This window comes from Plectropomus leopardus, chromosome 16, assembly GCF_008729295.1.
Source record: "Plectropomus leopardus isolate mb chromosome 16, YSFRI_Pleo_2.0, whole genome shotgun sequence".
In the NCBI taxonomy this organism is placed as follows: Eukaryota; Metazoa; Chordata; class Actinopteri; order Perciformes; family Serranidae; genus Plectropomus; species Plectropomus leopardus.
This window is the reverse complement of record NC_056478.1, coordinates 22543614-22565307: the sequence shown is the minus strand read 5'-3', so window position 1 is coordinate 22565307 and position 21694 is coordinate 22543614. Positions and strand designations below refer to the sequence as shown.

Here is a 21694-nt window from a genome sequence, read left to right as displayed (position 1 = left end):
ACGAGGGGTCACAATACGACTATAAAAAGACACAAGACAACCACAAGAGGAAGAAAAATGACAACAAAGCCACACACATAAAAAAACAAAAAACCAATCAAGAGACACAGAATGACCTCAAAGAGACCAAAACGACTAAAAAAAATGCATGACGACTAGAAAGAGACAAAAAAAAACACAAGCAGAAACAAAATGACTACAAAACCACACAAAACAACCACAAGACCCACATGATCTCAAAGAGAAAGAAAACTGAAAATGATACATAACGACTACAAAGAGAAACAAAACATCCACAAGAGACAGAAAATGAGTAAAAAGCCACACAAAACAACCAAAAGACACACAGAATGACTACAAAAACACATAACTACGAGGAGACACAAAATGTAAACAAAGAGACAGAAAACTTAAAGAAAACGCCTAACAACTACAAAGAGACACAGAACAATTACAAAGTCTGTGTGTTTTGCTCCAATGAGGGGTGGTAGGGCCCTTTGCATATCAGTGCCCAGGGGCCCATTGTCCTATAATATGCCCCTGTCAGTACTGACTGAAAGAAGGACTTATGTGTGGATTTATCAGGAGTGTGATGGACCTTTAAATGTACGTCTTTTAAAGAATTATGACCAAGATAAGTACTGAGAGGCACATTATGCAGTTTAAAGATAATGTTGATAATGGTGAAAATGACCTCAAACATATTCTGACACTTCTGTAAAGTAATGTAATGTGATTTCTCTACCGCAGTTTACAAAAAATACTAATGAATATGCCATAAGTCAGTGCAGTTCTTGTTTACCACACTTTTCTCTACTCCAAACACAAGAACACTCGACCGTAATAATTGTTAGGAGGCCAAATCTTTGGATTTCTTTGAGATATATGATACATGCACCCAAGCATTAACAACTGTACCGTGGAATCTCGGCTGTCTCTGCGGCTGTCTCGGCGGTTCTCTCCGACGGGGCTCGATTTTGGGCTGATGCACGCAGAGCTACTGCAAACTCCTGCAGGTTTGGATGCAACTCCTGCAGCACCAGCAGACCCCGCACAGGCCACTCCCTCCACACTGGCTCTCTTCTCCACTTTTACCCTAACCGTCTGCAGGCTGAGAGCAGATGGAGGTGGCAGGTCCCCCAAGTCCTTCAAAAACAAATTGCGCTTTCTGTTAGTGTCTGTCCAGGCATCATGGCTCAAGAGGATAAATAATATGGATTTTACAGGACAAATACCAATGCAGATGAATTAGTTATTTTAATGAATCAATAATAGATTCTTTACTCACATTCAAAATTATTTTCGTACTCTGTCATGAACAGATTTTCATCATTTTTAAAGAAATTAAAATAAACACTGGTAGATTTGTGGGTTTTTCAATTGTAAAAATGAAGAAAACAACAACAACCTGCAAATCCAAAATAAGAAAATAGTTTAATGTCAGAATGCTTCTAAAAACTGCATAAGTGGGTTTTAGGAAGAAATTTCTTTTAAAGAGCGGCTGATGAATGAGGCCCAATAAGTACTAAAGCGATACAAATGCATAAAAAGTTACAAAAAGTAACTTTTTATTAGGGCTGCCTGTGGAAGGTCAGAAATTTGAATCATCAGTCAGGGACCCTTAGTCAACTGAGACTGCTCTAAGTTTAGCAGTTTTTTTTTTTTCTGTGCAGTGTATTTTTGGGGATGTTTTGGTCCCCAGATTTTGCTGCAGAGTGAGCGCTCTTGACTTTCATGCTACTCTATGCAGTTGCATAGAGTAGTTGCATACATGCAGTTGCATACATGCAGGCGGCGGCACTGAGGGAAGGAGAGAGGCCGCACTCAAATGGGAGGAAGTGGTGAATTTACAGCTCACAGCAAGTTAAGAGGATACAGCCTTTTTGCTTTAGTTGATGTCTAATGCATCAGAAGTTGCTGCACATTTGCGATCCATTGTTAGCACAGTTAGCATGTTTACTATGTGACATGAATGCTGTCACACTGAACATCCCACAGAGCTTCTCCAAACTTTAAAACTTTGTATGGAAAAAAGGACGAAGCACTGAATGTTCGTATAGAACAGCCAAACCCGATTTGACTGGCAGTCATGTACAGCCCTACTTTTTTTGCATTTGTGTTATGCTAACAGGATGTAGTGTGCACTCACCTTTTCGTCTGTGTCCAGGAGAAAGCGGAGTAGCTGGTGGTCCTGTGGCTCTCTGGAGCTGGAGCCGGATTTGGGAGGTGGTGTGGTCAGAGCTGGACTGGCAGGCGGCTCCTTCTTGATCTCGACCTCAGTTTTGTTTAGTCCTTCGTCTGTGGTGGTGGAGGCATCGTTGGGACTGGTGTCCTGGAGCAGCCGGTGCAGGATCTTGTGTCGTTCTGTTAGAGTACTGTGTGAGGCAGGGCACTGAGGGGCAGGAGGGTTCGGAGGATGAGGTGATGAGGTGCAATGGGTTCTGTTGTTGTTAGATTCAACTCCTGTCCCATTGCTATCCAGGAGCTGATTGAGTCTGGGGTTACCCAGCTGGGAGGCAGAAGGAAGGGGGGCTTTACCGGAGTCCTCACCCCCTCCTTCTCCTCCGTCTTTTGCAGATGGAGGTCGAGTAGAGGAGCCTGTGGGCGTACTGGCTTGCCTCTGAAGGACAGGAGAGGACAAGGAGAAGGTCCCGGTTGACCCACTGCTGGCACTGCTACTACCATCACCACCAGACTGCTGCCTGGTGAGGCTGCCTCCACTACTTAACTCCCCCGCTGGGGAGTGGAGGCCTGGCGTGGAAGGAGAGAAGGGGTTCCCCGGTACCCGAGGGCTTCCCCCTAACCCAGGACTGGCCCGTGGCATCCTGGGTGACATAAAAGAGGTAGGGGTGGCTGTGAGTGGGCTGCTCAATGGAGAGGGGCTGTTGACCTGCTGGGGGCAGGTCCGATTGGGCGTCAGGTAGCCTGTGGGTGTGGCTGGATTATGTCCGTGGGGGGAGGTGTTGGTGTTGTTGGGGTGAAGGCCCGAGGCAGCGAGGCCTGAGCCTTGGGTCCAGTTGCTGCCGGGAGGAAGAGAAGGGGAGCGGGAGGGAGTTTGGGCAAGGCTGCCGAGGGTCGGTGGAAGGCTGGGGTTAGTGTTTTCCTGAGAGCTAGCAGTGTTATGTTCCCTGGAGACAAAGGAGGGAAATACATGATTTAACCACGTGTGGCTGAGCAGAAAGTGCGACAAAAATCAGCTCCAGAAAAGGACCGTACCTGTCAATAGTGTGAATGCCCATAATGAAGGGCTGTACGTCAGGGTTGGGGGGGCAGCAGAACTTGCAGCGGGTCTGAGCGCTGAGCGGGGTGCCATCACTTAATGTGAAATGGTACAATGGGCTGATAGCGGTGCCATGGGTCATCACTGTTGGAGATAACACACACCCATCTCTTATTTGTTAAGGAGCTCGGACTCCCCCAAAGGCCTAAATGATATTTCTGCATCAAGATGTTGCATTTATAAATAACTTTGCCTAATACTTCAATTCGCTAAAACATCTAAAAAACTGAACAGAAAAGCCAAAAAACTGTAATCATATATACCGAGGTCCTTGCTCTTTTAATGTACCCTACCTTGCTCTAAGTGCAAACAACCTTGAATATGACTCTTTTTATTCTGAATTTTTGATCCATGGAGGTTTTAGATTTGTAAAACCTTCTTGGAGCCAAGAAAAGTGATTTAAAAATCTGTGATGTCATCACAATGTTAAGTCTTTGAACTGAGCGGGAACTCACGGACAGAGCAAGTGGGAGAAAAACGACTGCGCATATTCAGCGACCACATACCGAGAGAGTACACTTAGAAGCTAGAAACCTTTTTTTGGCGTATCCACCAAGCGAGCAACTCCATTGAAATGGATAGGCACAACTTTGGCATCTGGTATCTATGTTTTATTATATATCTAAGGCTGGGAATTAGCCAAATGCCGGTAAAATAAACAAGTGGCTGCTAGATCTGCTTCACTACCAGCCAAAAAAACAAGGGTTAACTACAGAGTTGCTGATAGATTTGTAGTAGTTTGAATCAGCCAGCCACACTAGCAGGGGGACAATAAAGTGAATTCCCAACCCTGTATACATCATCATGACTAAATACATCTGGAGGGATCTTGTTTGGATGGGACATCTGTACAACGGGAGGCGAGCTCTGGTATTAAAATGGCTTTATCCCAGCAAAAGAAAATGCCACATAAAAACAGTGATAACAGTGACAGTGAAACTACATTGAACATAATGTCAACATGTAAAAACTGCAACCTTAGAACACAGGATTTTGACATCAGTTGCAGTTATGCTGCTGACTTTTAGACTTTAAGGAAGCAATTTCAAGGTGAACTGAAAGTTTTGATGGTACAGTCCAGGTATTAGCAGTTGGGATATGACTATTTCAGTTTACTTTTGAAAGACAGACTCAAGTAGAAGTTACACTATTAGTCAATTAATCTGTTCGTCAACCATCAGCAACTACTTTTATGATTAATTTCAATTTGATGGTTTCTGACAGTTTCAGAGGTGCGTTAATTTGCTGCTGCTGTATTCTTTAAGAAAAATTAAGTATATCTTTGTGTTTTGGTTTGTTGTTTCTATCATAAAAAAAGCAATTTAAAAAGGCTGCTGGGAAATTGTGGTGAGAATTTTTCACTATTTTGTCTATTTTTTTTCACTGCTTGTCTTCACAAGCTGTCCCTGGCTTCTGCATCTGCACACAACAGAACTACTTACTTCTTCAACACCTGCGTGCATGACAAGTAACTGAAATTTAGTATTCAATATGATCTATTATAATGACATACGAGTAGTGCTGGACCTCTGGTACTATTGACAAAGTCTGCAGAGAGCGTATCAATGATTTCTGCAAGTGAAGATTATTAACAAATAGTGGCTACTCACCCTCATGCAGCAGCTTCTTGGCGTGGGAGGGCTCCTTGCCCTGTGGCTGAAAGAAGGCGTAGATGCACTTCCTGACCAGGTCCTCCCAGCCAGGCCGGCCTGTTGCTCGCAAAGCACTAGTTTCTATGGAGATGATCTTCCCTGGAGGAGAGCACCACATACACACAAAATCAGTCTGCATAGATTTCAACATCGGTAGTAGCCTCCACACGTTCTGGGTTTGCACTGTGACCCTCTTTAAAAACATTTTTTACAGTTGGAACATTTCCCAAAATGCTTTTAAATTATTTTTTTGCTTGCTCTTTTTTTTTCCAAGAGTTATCAGTCCACCCTGACATAAATACATACATAGCAAAAAAGACATAGCATTTCAAGTATGACTAAAGTATTCATATGGATACCATATGATGCTTTTGAGTGATGTATCCCCTGCTCTACTGAGGTGGAGTACAGCTTTCAAAATTACATCATTTTTAAGCAATTCAATCACTTTTGGGACTCTTTACTATGATATTTCAGTCGTATGTGTGTTACCTGTGGGGTCCTGCTTCGTGATGAAAGACTCAGTGCTGAAAGGCTGGGTGCGAGGTATCCTACACGCAATACAGATCAAGCAGCTCTGCAGGTCTAAAGAAAAAAAGGACACAAGCGGTGATGTTTGTGTGTTTGTGTCTCGTACTGTCAGCCAAAGAGAAGCAACATTAACGCCACACGGTTGTATGCTTCTGCATGCCACTCAAGATGCACTTACAGTTTATATCCATGTCTGTGAAAACATCGAAGCTTCGCACGCATCTTTACTCCAGCAGCACAGAAGAACTGTACTATCAGCGCAGTTTCAAGGTGGACATCCGAGATTAGTGTCACCAGTATCTGCTCAAATATCTTTGCTTCTGTTTCTGAGTTATGATGCTGACTAACAGCCAGAAAAGTGTTTTTGCAGAACATCATGATGTTACAGTGAAGGTGACCTCTGACCTCTTAGATATACAATGTATATGGCATTGTATATGGCCAAAAACAAGTTTTATAAGGTCATCGTCGCCTTGACATTTTACCTTTGACACCACGGTTCTAACCAGTTCATTCTTGAGTCCAAGTAGATTTTTGTGCTAAATTTGAGGGAAGCCTCCCAGGGCCATCTTCAGATATTGCGTTCACGAAAATTGAGACTGATGCAAGCTCACATTGACCTTTGAACACCAAATTCTAATATAAATATAAATATTTAAAAATCCCCACAAGCTGAGATATTGCGTTTACAAGAATCAGACAGACAAGATCACTTTGACTTTGACCTCTGACCAAGTGGATGTTTGTGCCAAATTTGAACAATTCCTCATGGCATCCTTGAGACATCATGTTCACGAGAACAGGATGTACATGCGTAAACACAGACAGATGAACGGACAGAAAACTTGAAAACATAATGCCTTCAGCTACGGCTATTGCCATCGCGGAGGCATGAAAAGGTAACAGTGACAAAAGAACAATAAAAACGAGTACCAATCTGTAGCTGTTGTCTCAATGAACGGCAAAACTGTCATGGAAAGATAGATTTGTATGTTTTTAAAATCCCTCTCAGATACACAGGTTATAAATATGTATGACATCTTGTAGAAACTCAGAAAAGTTATTATCATTTTAGTTTGATGTCTGGATGACACACAGAGGAAATTTTTTCACCAGTTGATGAACTCATGGCAACAACGGTGTTGGTGTTACCAATGACACTGGACATTTAACATGAAAGAAGTCGACAACACTTAACATCTGTAGAGTGCTGTATTAAGTTTCTGCTAATTTAAACCAAACATTATTTATGCTGCAGCCATTAGAAACATTTAAATGGGAAAGCATGAGATGGCTTTTATTAGGAAGCAGTAAGAGGAAATGCAATGTGTTTGTCAATGGGATAAGCAGTACTATTGTCGTTCATAAAAAATGTGTCTACAAAGCAAGACAACAGTCATTTTCAGCATTTGTTTACAGCAGATAGATCTAAAATATTGCAGGGAGCGACTGAACAAGAAGGAGGAGCAGCTAAAGTAAGCTGTTAAATGATGAGCGGCAAGCTGCACACTTCCGATGTCTTTGCGATGTAATCAAGTCCTTTTTCCTTATTAACATTTTCAGGTTCTCTATTAGGTTTGAATCCAAAATATTGGCAAACAGTTGCTTTTTCTATTCACTTTGACACCAAATCCTCTTCCATTATCTTGTTGCTCAACTCGTCAAGTAATTTGTGAAATCTGACAACGCTGCTGCTGTACCGAGTGGACACTTTTGCTTTATATTTGTAGCACCGTCCAATGGCTAAAAATTGATTTTAAAAATAGGAAAACAACAAGGGGCCAGTGAACAAGTAATGTAATTGCTGTTTTCCGATAATACTATGTAACACCGGTCACTCAAACTACTGCTGCCTATTTCACTATATAAATAGTAGTGAGCTGTCAATCATAACTCTGATGCAAACTACAGAAAAAACAAAAAAAAAAAACCAGAAAGAAGTAGGATAGTGTGAGCAGAAATGTAAAATCCTCCAGGGCTGGTTCTTATCAAAATGACTAAAAGCAGGCAGAGCACAACAGCACAATAAATCTGCAGTGCAGGAACTAAATCACACTGTTTCATCTCAGCCATTGCACCAACAATTTCATAAAAATTATGAAAACGTCTTGCAAGAATCTAGTCAGTGTCAAACTGTAGTGGAAGCTGTGATAGTGGGACACTGGAACCTTGTTTTAATTAACGTGCTGTAACGTGCTGTTTATCATTTCAAAACATGGAAAATTTAGATTTGAGTATAAAGGAAAAAAATTATCATTAACACCTGCAGGACAAGTATCTATCAACTACTTCTTACACTGGATCAATTCCTGACCACATTTACTGTTTACATAAACAAAGTCATAACAATCTATAGTATTTATTCTAGATTTTCAGAATAATAGTAAGAAGGGCTTTTACAGAAACAACAACACATTAGCTTTCCTTACTTAATTCCTCTTTATTGATACTGACTTTATAAACTGCGCAATCTATTGCCTGAGTGTAGACTGAACAACTCTGTGTGTGTGTGTGTGTGTGTGTGTGTGTTTGCACGTACCCTCTCCCTCCTCCTGCATGGTCCGTGGTTGGGACACGGTGAAACACTGCATGATCTCATATTGTTGCCGAGCCTCCGGATTTTCTGAATCCAGCTCGTCTGGTGGCCTCTTCAGCATGCGACAGTTAAAGGTGTGGCTGTTCCTTCGGCCAGGTTCCTGTGGCCACGGCATGCCGTTCACTGGACAGAATAGACAAACATTAAGTTTAGTATTGACGTTTAGTATTGAGTATTGACAAGAACATTTAAGTGTTGTTGATACAACAAAATAAATACAGTGCATGCCTTGATAAAATGTTAAAGGTGCCCTTTGGATTTTTTCACCACTAGTAGAGCTATATGTGCTCTGTTTTTATTTTTAAGTGTGTGCAAAAGCATGTGGGTGATGCAATACACACTCCTGCCAATGGTTTCACACTATTCCACTGACTTAGTGGCAGTAACGTGCCTCCAAATGCAGCAGTGTGCCAGCAGAGGAAGTAAACATGAATGCAGGTTTTAAAAAAAAATGTTGAAAATAGAGTATGAATATTTTAAAACATCAAATAAAATAATTAATGTGACACTTTGACAAAACTATTGCAAGGAGACAAGAACACAGTCAACACAAATGACAGGTGATACACAACATACTGGACAAATTCATTATTCAAACCACAATCCTTGTAAATATTGGTGCTTCTTTTCTTACTTCTGTAACATTGATTTTAGATGGTCCTTTCTTTTTTTTAGAAGAATAAACTTGTTTTAAAAGTTTCTTTTTTGCCCTTAATCTGTTGACAATAGGATACAACAACAGTCCTGCAGTCCTGGGGGCCGTTACAAAAATCTGCAATGGGAGAAAATTTCCCTTTTTGCAAATTCTGAATACAACAATGTAATCCATGCAGGGTCTTGCAAAAGCCCGATAGGACTCAAAATTGTAAATGTAATTTGTGACAGACAATAAATTACAAAATGTAATGCTGTCACCATTTTTGACCTGCATCTAAATAAGATAAGATAAGATAATCCTTTATTAGTCCCACAGTGGGGAGATTTGCAGTGTTACCGCAGCTATGAGGTACAGGATAAAAAGAATTTAATAGTAAAAAAAACCAATTACAAATATAAAAAATATTGAATAATAGAAAACAAGGCAAAGACACCTAATATTCAGCAATAGACCAGGATCAGACAAAGCGCGTTTGCAGCTTGTTGTGACTTAACATTTAACTTCTTAAAATGTTCTGATCTGTGTAGGTAACCACAGAATCACCAGTCCATAACTTAACCACTATTTAACTGTGGAGAAAACTCAAAGATCTGCATATTAAAATCTGCATAAAACTGAACAGGTAGAGGGCACTTTCTCAAATCTGATTGAGGTTCTTGAACAGGTCACAGGTCTGTGTGGGAACATGAGACCTTCAAAAACAGTAGAAATCACAAGGAGTAGCAACAGATGGTTCAGAAGCCTCGCCTGGTCAGTTCAAGGTTTATTTTAGGATGAGTCGGGGACAGTTAGACAATGTGCTGTCAATCACTGAGCCTAATTATGGTTGGTAAGACTTAAGAAAGAAACTGAGGCAACAATTCTTTCAAATATGTCTTGCAGCATGCCTCAGACAACATTGAGAACAGGCTAACTTATGCTTCACACAAGTCATGTACGCTACTACTTGCTGGAGGGTTTCCCACACAGATTTATTTGTGGCGGCCAGCCATGATTACAGAATCTGCCACCGCTAATAGATTTTCTATATCTGGAGCTGGATCGTTCATTAGGAGTATTGTTGAATATATAAATTGTTATTTATTGTACCACACTCTCGGACCACAGAGCGTATGCTGGGCACACATGGAGCAGCAGAACGTTCAGATACACTGAAAGTGAAACTTAGCCGTTCATTGTGCTAGGTCTAAAAGTTTGAATTCACTCACAGCAGCTGTACCTGTCATCTATCAATCTGATCTGATCTGCTGTGGACGGATCGACAGATCAATTGTCTACCCCACCGATCACAAACTGCTGCTGAGGAAAAAAAGAACTTAAGGAGAGCTGTGCCTGTGCAGAGTTCACGGACTTGCAAAAACCTCTAAATTTCGAGTGGGGACACAGAATGATGAAAAGGGACATGTATTTAAAATGAAAGAAAGTAGACACTACACATACACCATTATTATGTGGCAAATGCTGTGTTGACATCATCATTACAAAAGGCCCATCAGGCAATTCATCTGATTGAACAGTGGGAAAATAACAGCAATTACATTGGGTGCTTTTCCGTACTTAAAACCTTTTTCAACATGAAGCGTTTTGAGCAGTCCTGCAAAAACGTGAGGCACATAGAGTAGAAAAACGTGAGGTGCTCAGCAACGCAAAAGCAGCAAGCAAAACCCGCTACTGTCATTGAAAAACCATTACAAACAGCTGCCCCGGGCTGCTAAAACCAGTTCTGTCTGACCCAGGCCTTACATTGTAAAACAAACTTTTTGTGCCATAGAGCACAGCTACACACAGTTCCTGTTAAAGCTCCTCTTGTCTCGTTTAATGTTTTTTCAAGGTTGCTGGAAGATGCCAATCTTGTTGAGTGAGTAGTAACACCTGGCTCAAAATGAATGCAGAAAAACTTGCTAAACACCATATTGTGATTATATACTTCCCTTATTTTGCACTATTGTTGCATCACCTTGTTTTTCTTTTTGGGCATCCTAAAATCATAAAATATGATATAGGAATAATGTTTTTCTAGGGGTTTTTCTCTCAGGTAGCTACAATGTAATTTCTATTTAGTTTCTCTGAGAGAGTGGGTCTCTGTTTCCAAGAAGAAAAGAGCGCTGTTGTGACTGGCACAGAATTAAAAGGGATTACAAGATCAAACTACAAAATACAACTGTTCAACCTTGTCGCCTTCTGCACTCTGTTATCTTTTGTCCTTAAACGACCACCTTTGGCCCCCTCCATTTTCATCATACTCTCTTTTCAAGGTTGTAGCTAAAAACTGAAATAACAATATCACGGGAAAGAAAGTCACTGTTTCACTCTTCCATTGCTTGTCAAACTCACCCACACACACTCTCTACTCTGACTTTACAGTTTCTTCCTGCTCTTAGCACATTTTGCAGCTTTGTGAAGAGCACTTAAAACTGTGTTAATTCAAGTTTCCATAGTTTGTCACTGTGGCTTTCTTCATGGCTCTTCAAATGTGCTTTAGCTTCAGTATTTTCCTACAATAAACCAAGTTAATTGTCTGCATTAAGGACTTACTCTGATTTTGCAGCCAAAACCCATCTCCTTAATGGGGTTTATTGGCATGAAAACTGTCAAAGTTGAGGATGCTGAAAATGCAATTACTGAATATCTTTTAAAAAATAAAAACTACTTGCATCTTAAATCTCAGATATAAAGTGTTAGGCAGCAGTTACATGCACACCCAGAGTCCCAGCTCACTTACCCAAGCTTTTGGGCAGCAGATTGCGAACAAACTCATTGTGGTCTCCCACATGGAGGATGCTGTAGACACTTGAGGTCATCAGCTCACCCTGGGCGTATCCAAGGTAACTCGTCACGTTTTCAGAAACGAAGACGATGCGGCCCTCCCGGTTGACAACAAAGAAAAACCCATCAAGGGCCTGAATGAGGATAGAAGAAGAGAAAATGAGACTGTGCTGAGTAAAATACCGACAGTGGTGATGGGGAGAAACTGTGTGATTGTGTCGTTCACCTCTAGCAGCATGGGCCCCAGCGCCTCTTTCTCCACCAGCCCCTGGCTACTGGAGGAGATGTCGCTCTTCTGCACCTCATCATCGGGAGACTGAAGAGCTGCTTTCTCTGTCAGGAGGAAACAAACACATCAAAAATCTGAATACACATAAAAACTTCCACTAAAATTAAACTTTATTCCAAAAACAAATTTCATGTTTCACATGCCTGTACATGAACCTGCAAGTCTTGAAACTTTTAAGACCTGGAGCCAAAAGCCATCATTAAGTAAACCTCACATTCCACCCAAGATTTGCTGAGGTTTGATTATTAGATATTTGGGATTTATAAATATGATGAATGGAAATCTACTTTTAAACCACCACCATGAACGAAATAAGAGTTTTTTTAAATCAAATATTTGTCCCTGATAGAGGTAAAAAGAGCAGATAAAGTTTTCATTTGTCATAAAATAAAAACATTTTTTAGTTAGAGTAATAAAAAACTTTGTTTAGATTTCAGAAAGAAACCACTACTCTTTTTACTCATAACCTTTTCACAGCAGAGTATTTGGTTAAACCTCTCACAAACAAATCCAGTTAGTTTGTGTGTGTGTGTGTGTGTGTGTGTGTGTGTGTGTGTGTGCTCCCTCACCCTGCTCACGCCGTTTCATCTGCTGGATTTGGTCCACAGTGCTCTTGAGGATGTGGCACTTGTCGGGCTTGACACTGAGACTGGCAATGTCGCCCATGTTTGATGACAGCAGCTCAGCCAGCTCCTCGATGTAGCGGCACTCCAGCTCCCGTCTCCGCTTCTCCACACTGCAGAGAAACACACATTAAGGTTTCAGATATAAAATCGCTTGCGTTTGTTCCATAGTTGGAAAAGAAATTACAAATAATTTATAATTCTTGCCGGTTCCTGATTCTGGCTGATTCTGTAGAGATAGCGAGTTAATTGCATATGAGGATATTTTAATATTGCAGCAAAATAGCAATGCTGCGAAATGCATACAGTGGAAACACTTGATACAAATACCAGAGATTTTTTTTTACATTAAGTTTGCATTGCATTTGAAATGTTGCATTCAATTTCAATGTATTTCACAGCAATTTATTTTAAGTGCAGGTTAAAAAGGCTTTATATACAAACAGGTATAGACCATTTCAAGGTATCTTTGGATTGCTGGGAAATAACTCCCCTGCCATCTCTGCATGAAAACAGCATATGAAACGCTGAACACTAGTCCTCCTGGACTGAAGAACACACTGTGGGAAATGGTGAAATTAGTTTTAGGACCTCCCTGCTCAATGGTAGGTTGTTCCCTTCAAAAAGGTGCAAACATGATGTCAGAAATAAAGGTCCACTGCTTCCCTTAAGAAGCCAACTAGTGCAAAGTGTGGATTGCAGCGCTCAAACTAAAGAACTGAAGGAAAAGTCCAGGATATGCAGCTCCCATTCAAATACTGGTGAGTTTTGCAATCTGTTGGAAAATGAAAATGGTAGTCCAATTTCAATGATATCCAATGAGTAAATTATGTAAGTATCAGAACCTGATACTGATATTGGATCGGACTGATTCCCACCCTTCTATAGATCAAATTAATCACAAATTAACTGAGAAAATAATTAGCAGCAGTCCTGATCTTTATTTGACTTCATTATGCTTCTGTTGTTGTCTTAACGTGGAGCTTTTAAATGTCAACTAAAATCTGCCAAAAGATTAAACACATAAACTTATGATCACAAGAGATGGCTTCATAAAAGTGAACAACTGGAACTTGCTTCTTTTTCAAACAACAGGTGGTTTAAATTATCAGTGTCAGAGCCGGGAAATGTGTAAGTAACATCACATTGTGCTGTATAAGTGCAGTGGTTTTTCACCCAGCTGCCTGTAATTTGTTCTCGTAATATGTAAACAACAAAGTTGCCAGTCATTGACAAAAAATACTGAAAAGCAACTTAAATCTGCCTTGAACTCAAGCCCCTTCAGAGTCTTTGCTCAGCCTTGTGCTTGAACTTATTCTCCAGTTTCAATAATATACTTTCAAACCGACGAGTTACAGTAAGGTATGTGGTAAACATGAAAAAAAGGAATGTGTGTATATGTGAGTAAGTGTAAGTGTGAGTGTGTGTGTGTGTGTGTGTGAGAGAGACGACAACAGCAAAAGTAGGTCAGTGCATTGGCCAGCCAGAACACACAGGCGTGGTGACCGAGGGAGGGAGGGGTGAGGAGGGGGAGGACGCTGCTGTGTGAATGCGCAGGTCAGTGGCTGCGTGTAGTTGCTGTAGAAATGCTAGCTGGGCTGTTACATCAGCTTACATCAGCTATCAGGCCTTATAGACTCATGCACAGTACACAGAGTACATTCATTCCTTCACCACTTCATGACCTACCTTTAACCTGACCTGGACCTAAAGATGCATCTAACTTTAACCATGAATCATAGTTAAAACCCAGGGATACCGTTTATAGATTTTCTTTTTCTTATTTTTCCTTCCTGCATTTAAAAGTGTTCCTTAAGTAAAAGTACACAAGTATTAGGTTTGTTAACATTCAGAACGCAGTGAGAAATGCCATCACAATTACCAAGAGCCCTAAAATGACACCTTTATGATGTTTGTTTTGTCAAGCCAACAGTCCAAACCTCAGAATTATTAAGATTGACTTGATATAATTAAAAAAAAAAAGAGTAAATCAATGCAAGCATGTGAGAAGGTGAAATCAGACAAAGTTTGGTATTGCCCCTTAAGAAATCACTTGATTTTTTATTCTGTTATCTAAATAGTGGGGCAATTACATTTCTGTTGACCGACGCACGTCTTAAGAGAGAAATATCAGCTGAGCAAACTGTAGTTGTTTTGATATTACAAAACTCAGATTAATGTGTTTAAATGACTATTCCTTCATTTTGGCTAAGATCTAGTAAGTAATTATATATATATATATATATATATTGTTTTGTTCTTTGTCTGTGAACCTTACATAATTACTTTTTTTCTTTATGTTACAAGGAACAACACGATATGGTTATAAAGCCCTGACTCACAAAATTACCATGTTACATTAAAGTAAGTAGGTGAGCTGGAGCTCCTTGCTGTTTCATATGTGCCTCCAATTTCAAGTTATGTCCCTTCAAATCATATGTTAAAGGAATACTTCAGCCTCAAAATGACCATTTGTATATACATTACTTACTGCCTATTAGCATGATTTTGTGGAGAAAGGTATGCATTTCTCGCATGCCTCCATGGTGAATGGAGAATCCAATAAACGTATAAAGTGTGTCATGCAACTCCTGCAGGATAGTCCAAGTCCAGTCGTATGTTTCGTCCTTCCAGGGGACATACACTTTTGCATAAACATTATGATCGGAAATACATCAGTACAAAGACTTTCATGCATGCACACTAATCTACCTGAGCATGTGCATGTGCATGTGTTTGAGCTCTGCTCAAACGGGAGTGGGAGCATGCTCAGGGCATGCTACTCGCAGGCAGAGGTGTGTTTAATCATGTTTTAGTGAAAACGCATAAGTTTGAGAAATACTGACTGAAATTGTGTAGATGGATGTTTTGATGTAGTTTTGCTGTTGTTAAATGCAAACCCCCATTTACCCCGATTTAGGAAGAATGTTCAACGCAACACATGGCACGTAACTGATAAATGAATTGTTTTTTGCAGGTCAAGTATTTCTTTGAACTCTAATTTCTGCAGGATCTTTTTTTCCCCAGTAATGTAATGTTTGCAATACACTGTCATTTACACAACAAAAACACTTGGCTTTACCTTTGCCCTGATGTATCGCATGGTGAGCCCTTCCTCTTGCGTGACTCTGGCGTGGCAGGGTCCAGGGGGTTTTCCCCTACTGCACTCATTTTCAGCTTTAACTGACCTGTAGAGGAGGAGAACATGGTAAAGCAAGGACAGGTCAGAATTTTTGCAACTTTTTGTTTTTTATTTATAACAAGTAATACTGCAGTTTTCCACAAAACCTAAGAACACGTGTAAAGTGGCAACTGGAAAGGTCACTGCTGTTAACAAGTAATACTTTTTCTTTGGATACCTTCGAGGAAATTGTACAGCAGGGTTTGGTTTGCAATCATCCCTTAAGTAACAGCTGTAACTGCCATACAGTAATTATGATTGCATTTCATTATATGGCATAATGCCTGTGGTGAGGTTCACAGAAATTACAGCTCATATAAACTTCAGTTTGTGGTTTTGGAAAAGCAAAAGATACCAGTTCTTGTCTTTAGTTCTTAGAGTTGTAAAGGGTCAAACAAGGACTGTGATTTTATGGGACACAAATATTTACATTCAGGCCCCACTTTCACAAAAACAAAGGTAACAACAAACAAGCAACCATATAAAAAAAGTAAAAAGAAAAAGGAGTAATGTTTGAACTGATGTGTGTTAAGGTAAGACTTTCCAAAGAAAAAAAATTAAATGATTGTTTATGAGAAGCATACCAAATGCAAACATAACATTCACTATAGCAATGCTAATTGACAATTTTTTACCTTCTACATATTTTTTTGTCGGCAAAAATACTTCAAGTTCATTCCTTAAGACTCTAAAAATAAAATAATACTGCAAAGGAAGTCAAATTTATCTGATAGGTATTCAGAAGCAGATTTGTTATTTCGTGATGAAAGCCCTTGAGGTGAGGAGAAAAAATTAGTGGAACCAGCAATGGCAATAAAGCGACAGTGAAGTGAACCTCCAAAGTAGTGTTGTCAAAAGTGCGGATTTACTGGCAGATATAAATTCTCAATATTTTAAATGGATTTAATAATTGTTTTCTGCAATATCAATACATGGAGCCAGCACTGAACCAACTATTTATTACAGTCATTGTCTACTAAACCAAGAAGAGTGGTTGCTTTGTCATGTTATGGCCTTGTTATATTTTTCTATTATTTAAAAAAAACATACATTTTATGCCCCTCAATGTCCTTTTTTTCTCGTGGCATTGGAAATGACATTGAACACCTATATTTTCCAAGGTATTGCATCAAAAGAAGAAATTCCAGTATCATGACAACACTATTCCAAAGCTGAAAAAACAGTTAACAAAACAGCATAACCCAACTTTAATTATATGGAAGTAATCTGGATATCAACAGTGCAGATTATGACCATCTGCAAAATATGTCGACCAAGATCGGAAACACCACAAATCTTTTTCATCACCTCGAAAAAGTACCATCCAAGCGCCTGCACCGGGAATATGAAAATACAAGCTCATTTCAGTGTGTCCACTTGGCGCGGGGCTGCACCAAACATCAATCAGTCAAATTGTCTTTTGCGGCCATTGTTAGTAGTGCATAACACAATGACTGGTTGACCGCGTTTGCACTTTTAACTCAGGTTTCTACCACTAAAACATAGATAAATAATACTTTTAAGCTCTATTTTAGCATAATGTTGCACTTAAATGTGCCAGGGCCTTTGTAATCCTTTTGTTTACTATACTCTTTTTTTTTTTATCTTTATTGTGTCTGTTCAAACATTTGCTGCCCTGTTAAAATAATTTGATGTGATAGTATTCACAGCATTTGTTTTTACTTACATTACTAAATTACAAGGCAAGGTAACTTGTATTGTTTTGTTAAGGCAGACAACATTTGCACATTAAACTTTTACATAATGTTAATGTTAATGTTACTACATTCCAGTGCAGTCTTTAAAGCTTTGCATCAAACCCTACTGCTGCTGCTGATTCAACTCTATAGCCATTTTTCAACACTCTAGTTTTTGGTAATTTAGTAGTGAATTTGCAAATTTGCATTACAGTGAACCCTCGCTATAACGCGGTTCACCTTTCGCGGCTTCGCGGATTTTTTTTACAGTGCATTTATAAAGATGTTCTTCTCTCGGAGAAAGACTCCTGCGCAGCCTGCAGTTGAAACAGACGCTACAGCGCAGCGGAGTAAGGACGGAGAGGCACAGCTGGAGGGACTGTGAAATACGCGTGAGTGACAATGTTTCCAACCTTGTATTCATTACTATACTGTACTGTATTCAAATTATTGTTTTACAATACCGTTCTTTAAACTATCATAGTTATTTGTAAGAAAACGTTATTATAATATTAACATTTTTATTTCTTAAACAAATTTTGGGCCTGAAAACAGGTTTTGATTTTTGGTTTCATTCTACAGTACAGTATTGCATTGTAAAATAATAGTAAAAAATAAAGCTGACTACTTCACGGATTTCACTTATCGTGGGTTATTTTTGGAACGCAACTCCCGCGATAAACGAGGGTTCACTGTATATTGAAAAGCCTCCATTATATCTTTTCTTTTATGTTTCTGACATTCCTCTTCAGTCTCCCTTAATGGACTTGTGCCTGTTCTTTAGTCTACAAGCTGCATCTCTCTCGCTGCATCAGGAGGATAACCATGGCAACAGGAAACGCTGCAACATTTGATGAAGCACACAACAGGGCTCCTGCATGATCCATTAGGCTAAATATTAAAGTTAAAACCATTTAAATGGTTTCAGAAATTGAATTTAAGGCCTTCCTATAAATCCAGATACACAAACAAAGCAGTAAAAAGCTGCAAAGGATTTCTGTCATGTTTAGCGAAATGAAGGGAGACTGAAAGTGCTATTATTTTATCACTAACATGCTGTTGATAAAAAAAATCAAAAAAAATCAGAGTTCCAATTGTGAGGGACATACTGAGTCTGAAAGCCTTTGATTTGTTTGTAGGAGCTGCACAAATCAAGAAGGACTCAATGTCTTTAATTAAAGTCTGTTCATTTGTAAAACGGCATCCATGCTGTGGAATCTAAATATCAATCATACACACAAAACGTTTCAAATCCACGGGTAAACTGCCGCTATAAAACAAGCAGCCTTTGTCAGAGCGTTGGGTGCTGCTGCAGGGACACGCTGCTCACAGGACGCTAATCCTTCCTGACTGGCCCTGTTTACATTTCACCTCAAATAACCCCTCTCTCCTCCTCGGCCCTCCTTATGTTGCTCACACGCAGCACTTAACAAAGGGATCTGTCCGCCGCCGAGAGAAACGAGAACCCTGCTCCACATGAATGGAAATACAAATTGGCCTAGTTTCTTAGAGACTGGGTAGCATATATGCTTAAATAACAGCTGAGGGTGTAACTGCAGTCAATTCAAATCATTAACTGAGAAAAAAATATGTATTAAAAGAAGATTTGAAGGAAACAACATGCATCACATATTTCAAAACCAGGATCGGGGTTACTGTGTGTGTGTGTGTGTGTGTGTGTTAAGGTTCAGTCCTGTATGCACCCACAGACTTGTTCTAATCCTTGTTCAGACTGCCAGTCCAAATCAGTTTTTTTGACACATACAGATTGAAATTTAGAAAGGCTGGATTGAAATTTTTTTTAAAAAAATAAAAATAAAAGTGAATTTTGCATATTTAAAGCATATTTTAAGTTTGTTTGAAATGCAATCTGAATTTCAGTGATGCGTCTCAGTTAGGAAGCTCTGGCCACTGGAATCAGATTTTTAAGTGTTTTTTTGCACTCTCAATATGACATATGAAGAGACTGTCAAATCGTGGCAGTGCTATGGAGGACAACATGGGAAACGAAGGTCTGTGCAAAGATGACGAGCTTGTCAGGTACAACAGAGGAGTTCTGCAGAGTGACTTGACTGTTCGATTTTTGAAAGGCGAAAATGATGGACCTCCATTTCTAAGCCTTCCGCATTGGAAAGCCAAGTCAGGCTTGGCGTAGCTATGTAGTAACTGGCCCCTTTTACACTGTCTGACCAAGGCGGGAACTTGTCCGCAAATTTGAAAAAACGATGAGACCCGGGAGCTCCTTACCCTCCTAGCAGAGGACAAAATCATCTGCCATATAGCAGGGACAGTAAATGATTGTTATTGCCATGTTGTGCCATTGCTATCAATAAGAAAGCACTGCCAATGTGCATGTTGTATGTCACACTAGAGGCCGATGCTATTATGTTATATGTCCTCCCGTCACGCCTCTTTTGCTTTCGAGATACCGGCATACTGCGTAAAATCACACACTGAAGCAGAATGACACCCCTGTTGTTTGGTGTATAAAAAAGCAAAGGTGGCATAAAGAAGAGAGTTTATCAGCCATATAGCATGATCTCTGTGACAAAGGGATACTGAAGCCGTCGTTACCACAGCAGCCAACGCAGAGGTCGGTGACAAAACATTTAGAAATGATCACTTGTAAGTAACAGTACAGATGATCTATTTTAAAGATCTGATTTGGGAAACAAATCTGAAGAGCCTGCAGTCTGAACGCAGCCTTGTCAACTGCAGCCTAAACCATGAAAATGAGGTTATAATTTTAACATTTTAACATTTTAACTGTTTTGCCGATTTATGTGATTTGACTAACACAATAGTTCCACAATGTAGGAAGACTTCAGTCAACCTCTGAATAGTGCTCCTTATCCTTTGTCAATTCAATTTGAGAGTTTCTGATATCAAAGTATTTCTTTTGAGGCATTACTTTGCTGGATATAAGCATCTTTCTATCTTGTTTAATGGATTCATTGATCGGTTTATCACATATAAGAAAACAATAAAAACATATCCTCAAGCCAGAGTTGACAGACTGAAATGTCGTGTTGTGTCTGATAAACAGTCAACAACTGCAAGATATTCAGTTTGTTATGAGATCCCACAGAAAACAGGAAATATAAACTGAAACAGATCCATTTTGCCTTTGTTAAAAAAATAAACAATTAATTTTCCGCCACTGACTAATCTTTTTGGCTCTAATGTTAAGTGACAGTCGTAAACAGAGGAGAGAGGCGTCACAATGCTGTCCATTTATGATGTTGACAATCCAAATTATACCTGTGTATTTCTGGCAGTAAGTCAACACAGGTGAAGTTTGCTGATGGAAGAGAGCCCAAGATATATGGTAGTGCACCAGGAAACACCAGCTGTTGCACTCTGACCCTTTTACTTATTCATAAATGCAAACACATGCTCTAGCTTTGTGCTCATGCTGTGAAAACATGCCTAACAATCAGTTTCCCTGCAAGCAATGAAGTGTGTGCTGTCGATAAGCCCGTCATCCGTGCACAACAGGCCATCAACAGCCATCGCCATATTTCCTGTTTCCAAAATGTTGCGATTATGTTTCAGTTCTTCCCACCTGGTAAGTGTTTACGATTAAGTCATTAAACTGTACCCAGCTTTGCTTCCACATCCTAACAATGTGGTGCTAGAGAACGTCAACAGCAATAAAAAACATGCGTGATGGGATGAAGTTGATGAACCCTTTAAAATTGCACAGCTGAAGTCTTGAAATCAATCAGAATAGATAAAACACTGTCAAATGGTCATAACAGTCAACAGGCGTCCTGTTAATATAATACCCTACAGCATATTACTATAGCATCATGGCTCTTCAGTCATTTACATTTTTTTGTCCTCCTTTTGTCTCCCTCTCCACCTTTCTACACTCAGACTGTAAGACGTTTATCAAAAAAGAAACGAAGAAGCATTTCATAGACATAAAGAAGGCCATCACATACAGTCAGGCAGTATATGCAGTGGAAAGACACAAATGCTTTTGAAACGGGTGCTACAACTTTAAGTGGTTAATAATACACACGCACACACAAACACACACACACACACAATACATGCACACACACACACACACATATATATATATATATATATATATATAATACAATAATTATTTAATGCTTATTTCAGACTCGCTGTCCCCTGACAGATGTTTTTCTTTTTTGTAATTATAAAGACTATATACATGGAACTTTCTTCTGCAAATCCTGCTGTGTTGCATAACGTTTTCTCGTAAAAATACTGATTAAGACTGATTATATTAACAGTGATGCAACAGTTTGGCTAACCTTTCACCTCACTGACACTTACAGTAGTCACTTTATGTGTCTTGGATCAGATCGAGCAGCTGTCTGATTTCCACAAATACATCCAAGAAGCTTGTTTGAGCGTTTAAGCTAGATGAAATATTGTCACTG

The 21694-nt window shown here is 39.6% G+C and overlaps 1 protein-coding gene across 4 annotated transcripts in view; it reads right to left on the bottom strand.

The window, feature by feature from the left end:
- Positions 1-21694, bottom strand: part of ncoa1 (nuclear receptor coactivator 1) — a 60080-nt gene that overhangs the window by 11848 nt on the left and 26538 nt on the right. For all 4 annotated transcript variants that reach the window (XM_042504031.1, XM_042504034.1, XM_042504033.1 and 1 more), the window contains exons 3-12: positions 15478-15583; positions 12342-12508; positions 11710-11816; positions 11440-11617; positions 8003-8182; positions 5425-5517; positions 4891-5031; positions 3217-3364; positions 2150-3128; positions 919-1146 (exon numbers count right to left, since the gene is read on the bottom strand). In XM_042504031.1, the coding sequence (XP_042359965.1) occupies positions 919-1146; positions 2150-3128; positions 3217-3364; positions 4891-5031; positions 5425-5517; positions 8003-8182; positions 11440-11617; positions 11710-11816; positions 12342-12508; positions 15478-15566 (2310 nt within the window). In that variant the 5' untranslated portion in view covers positions 15567-15583. The remainder of the gene's footprint in view (positions 1-918; positions 1147-2149; positions 3129-3216; positions 3365-4890; positions 5032-5424; positions 5518-8002; positions 8183-11439; positions 11618-11709; positions 11817-12341; positions 12509-15477; positions 15584-21694) is intronic.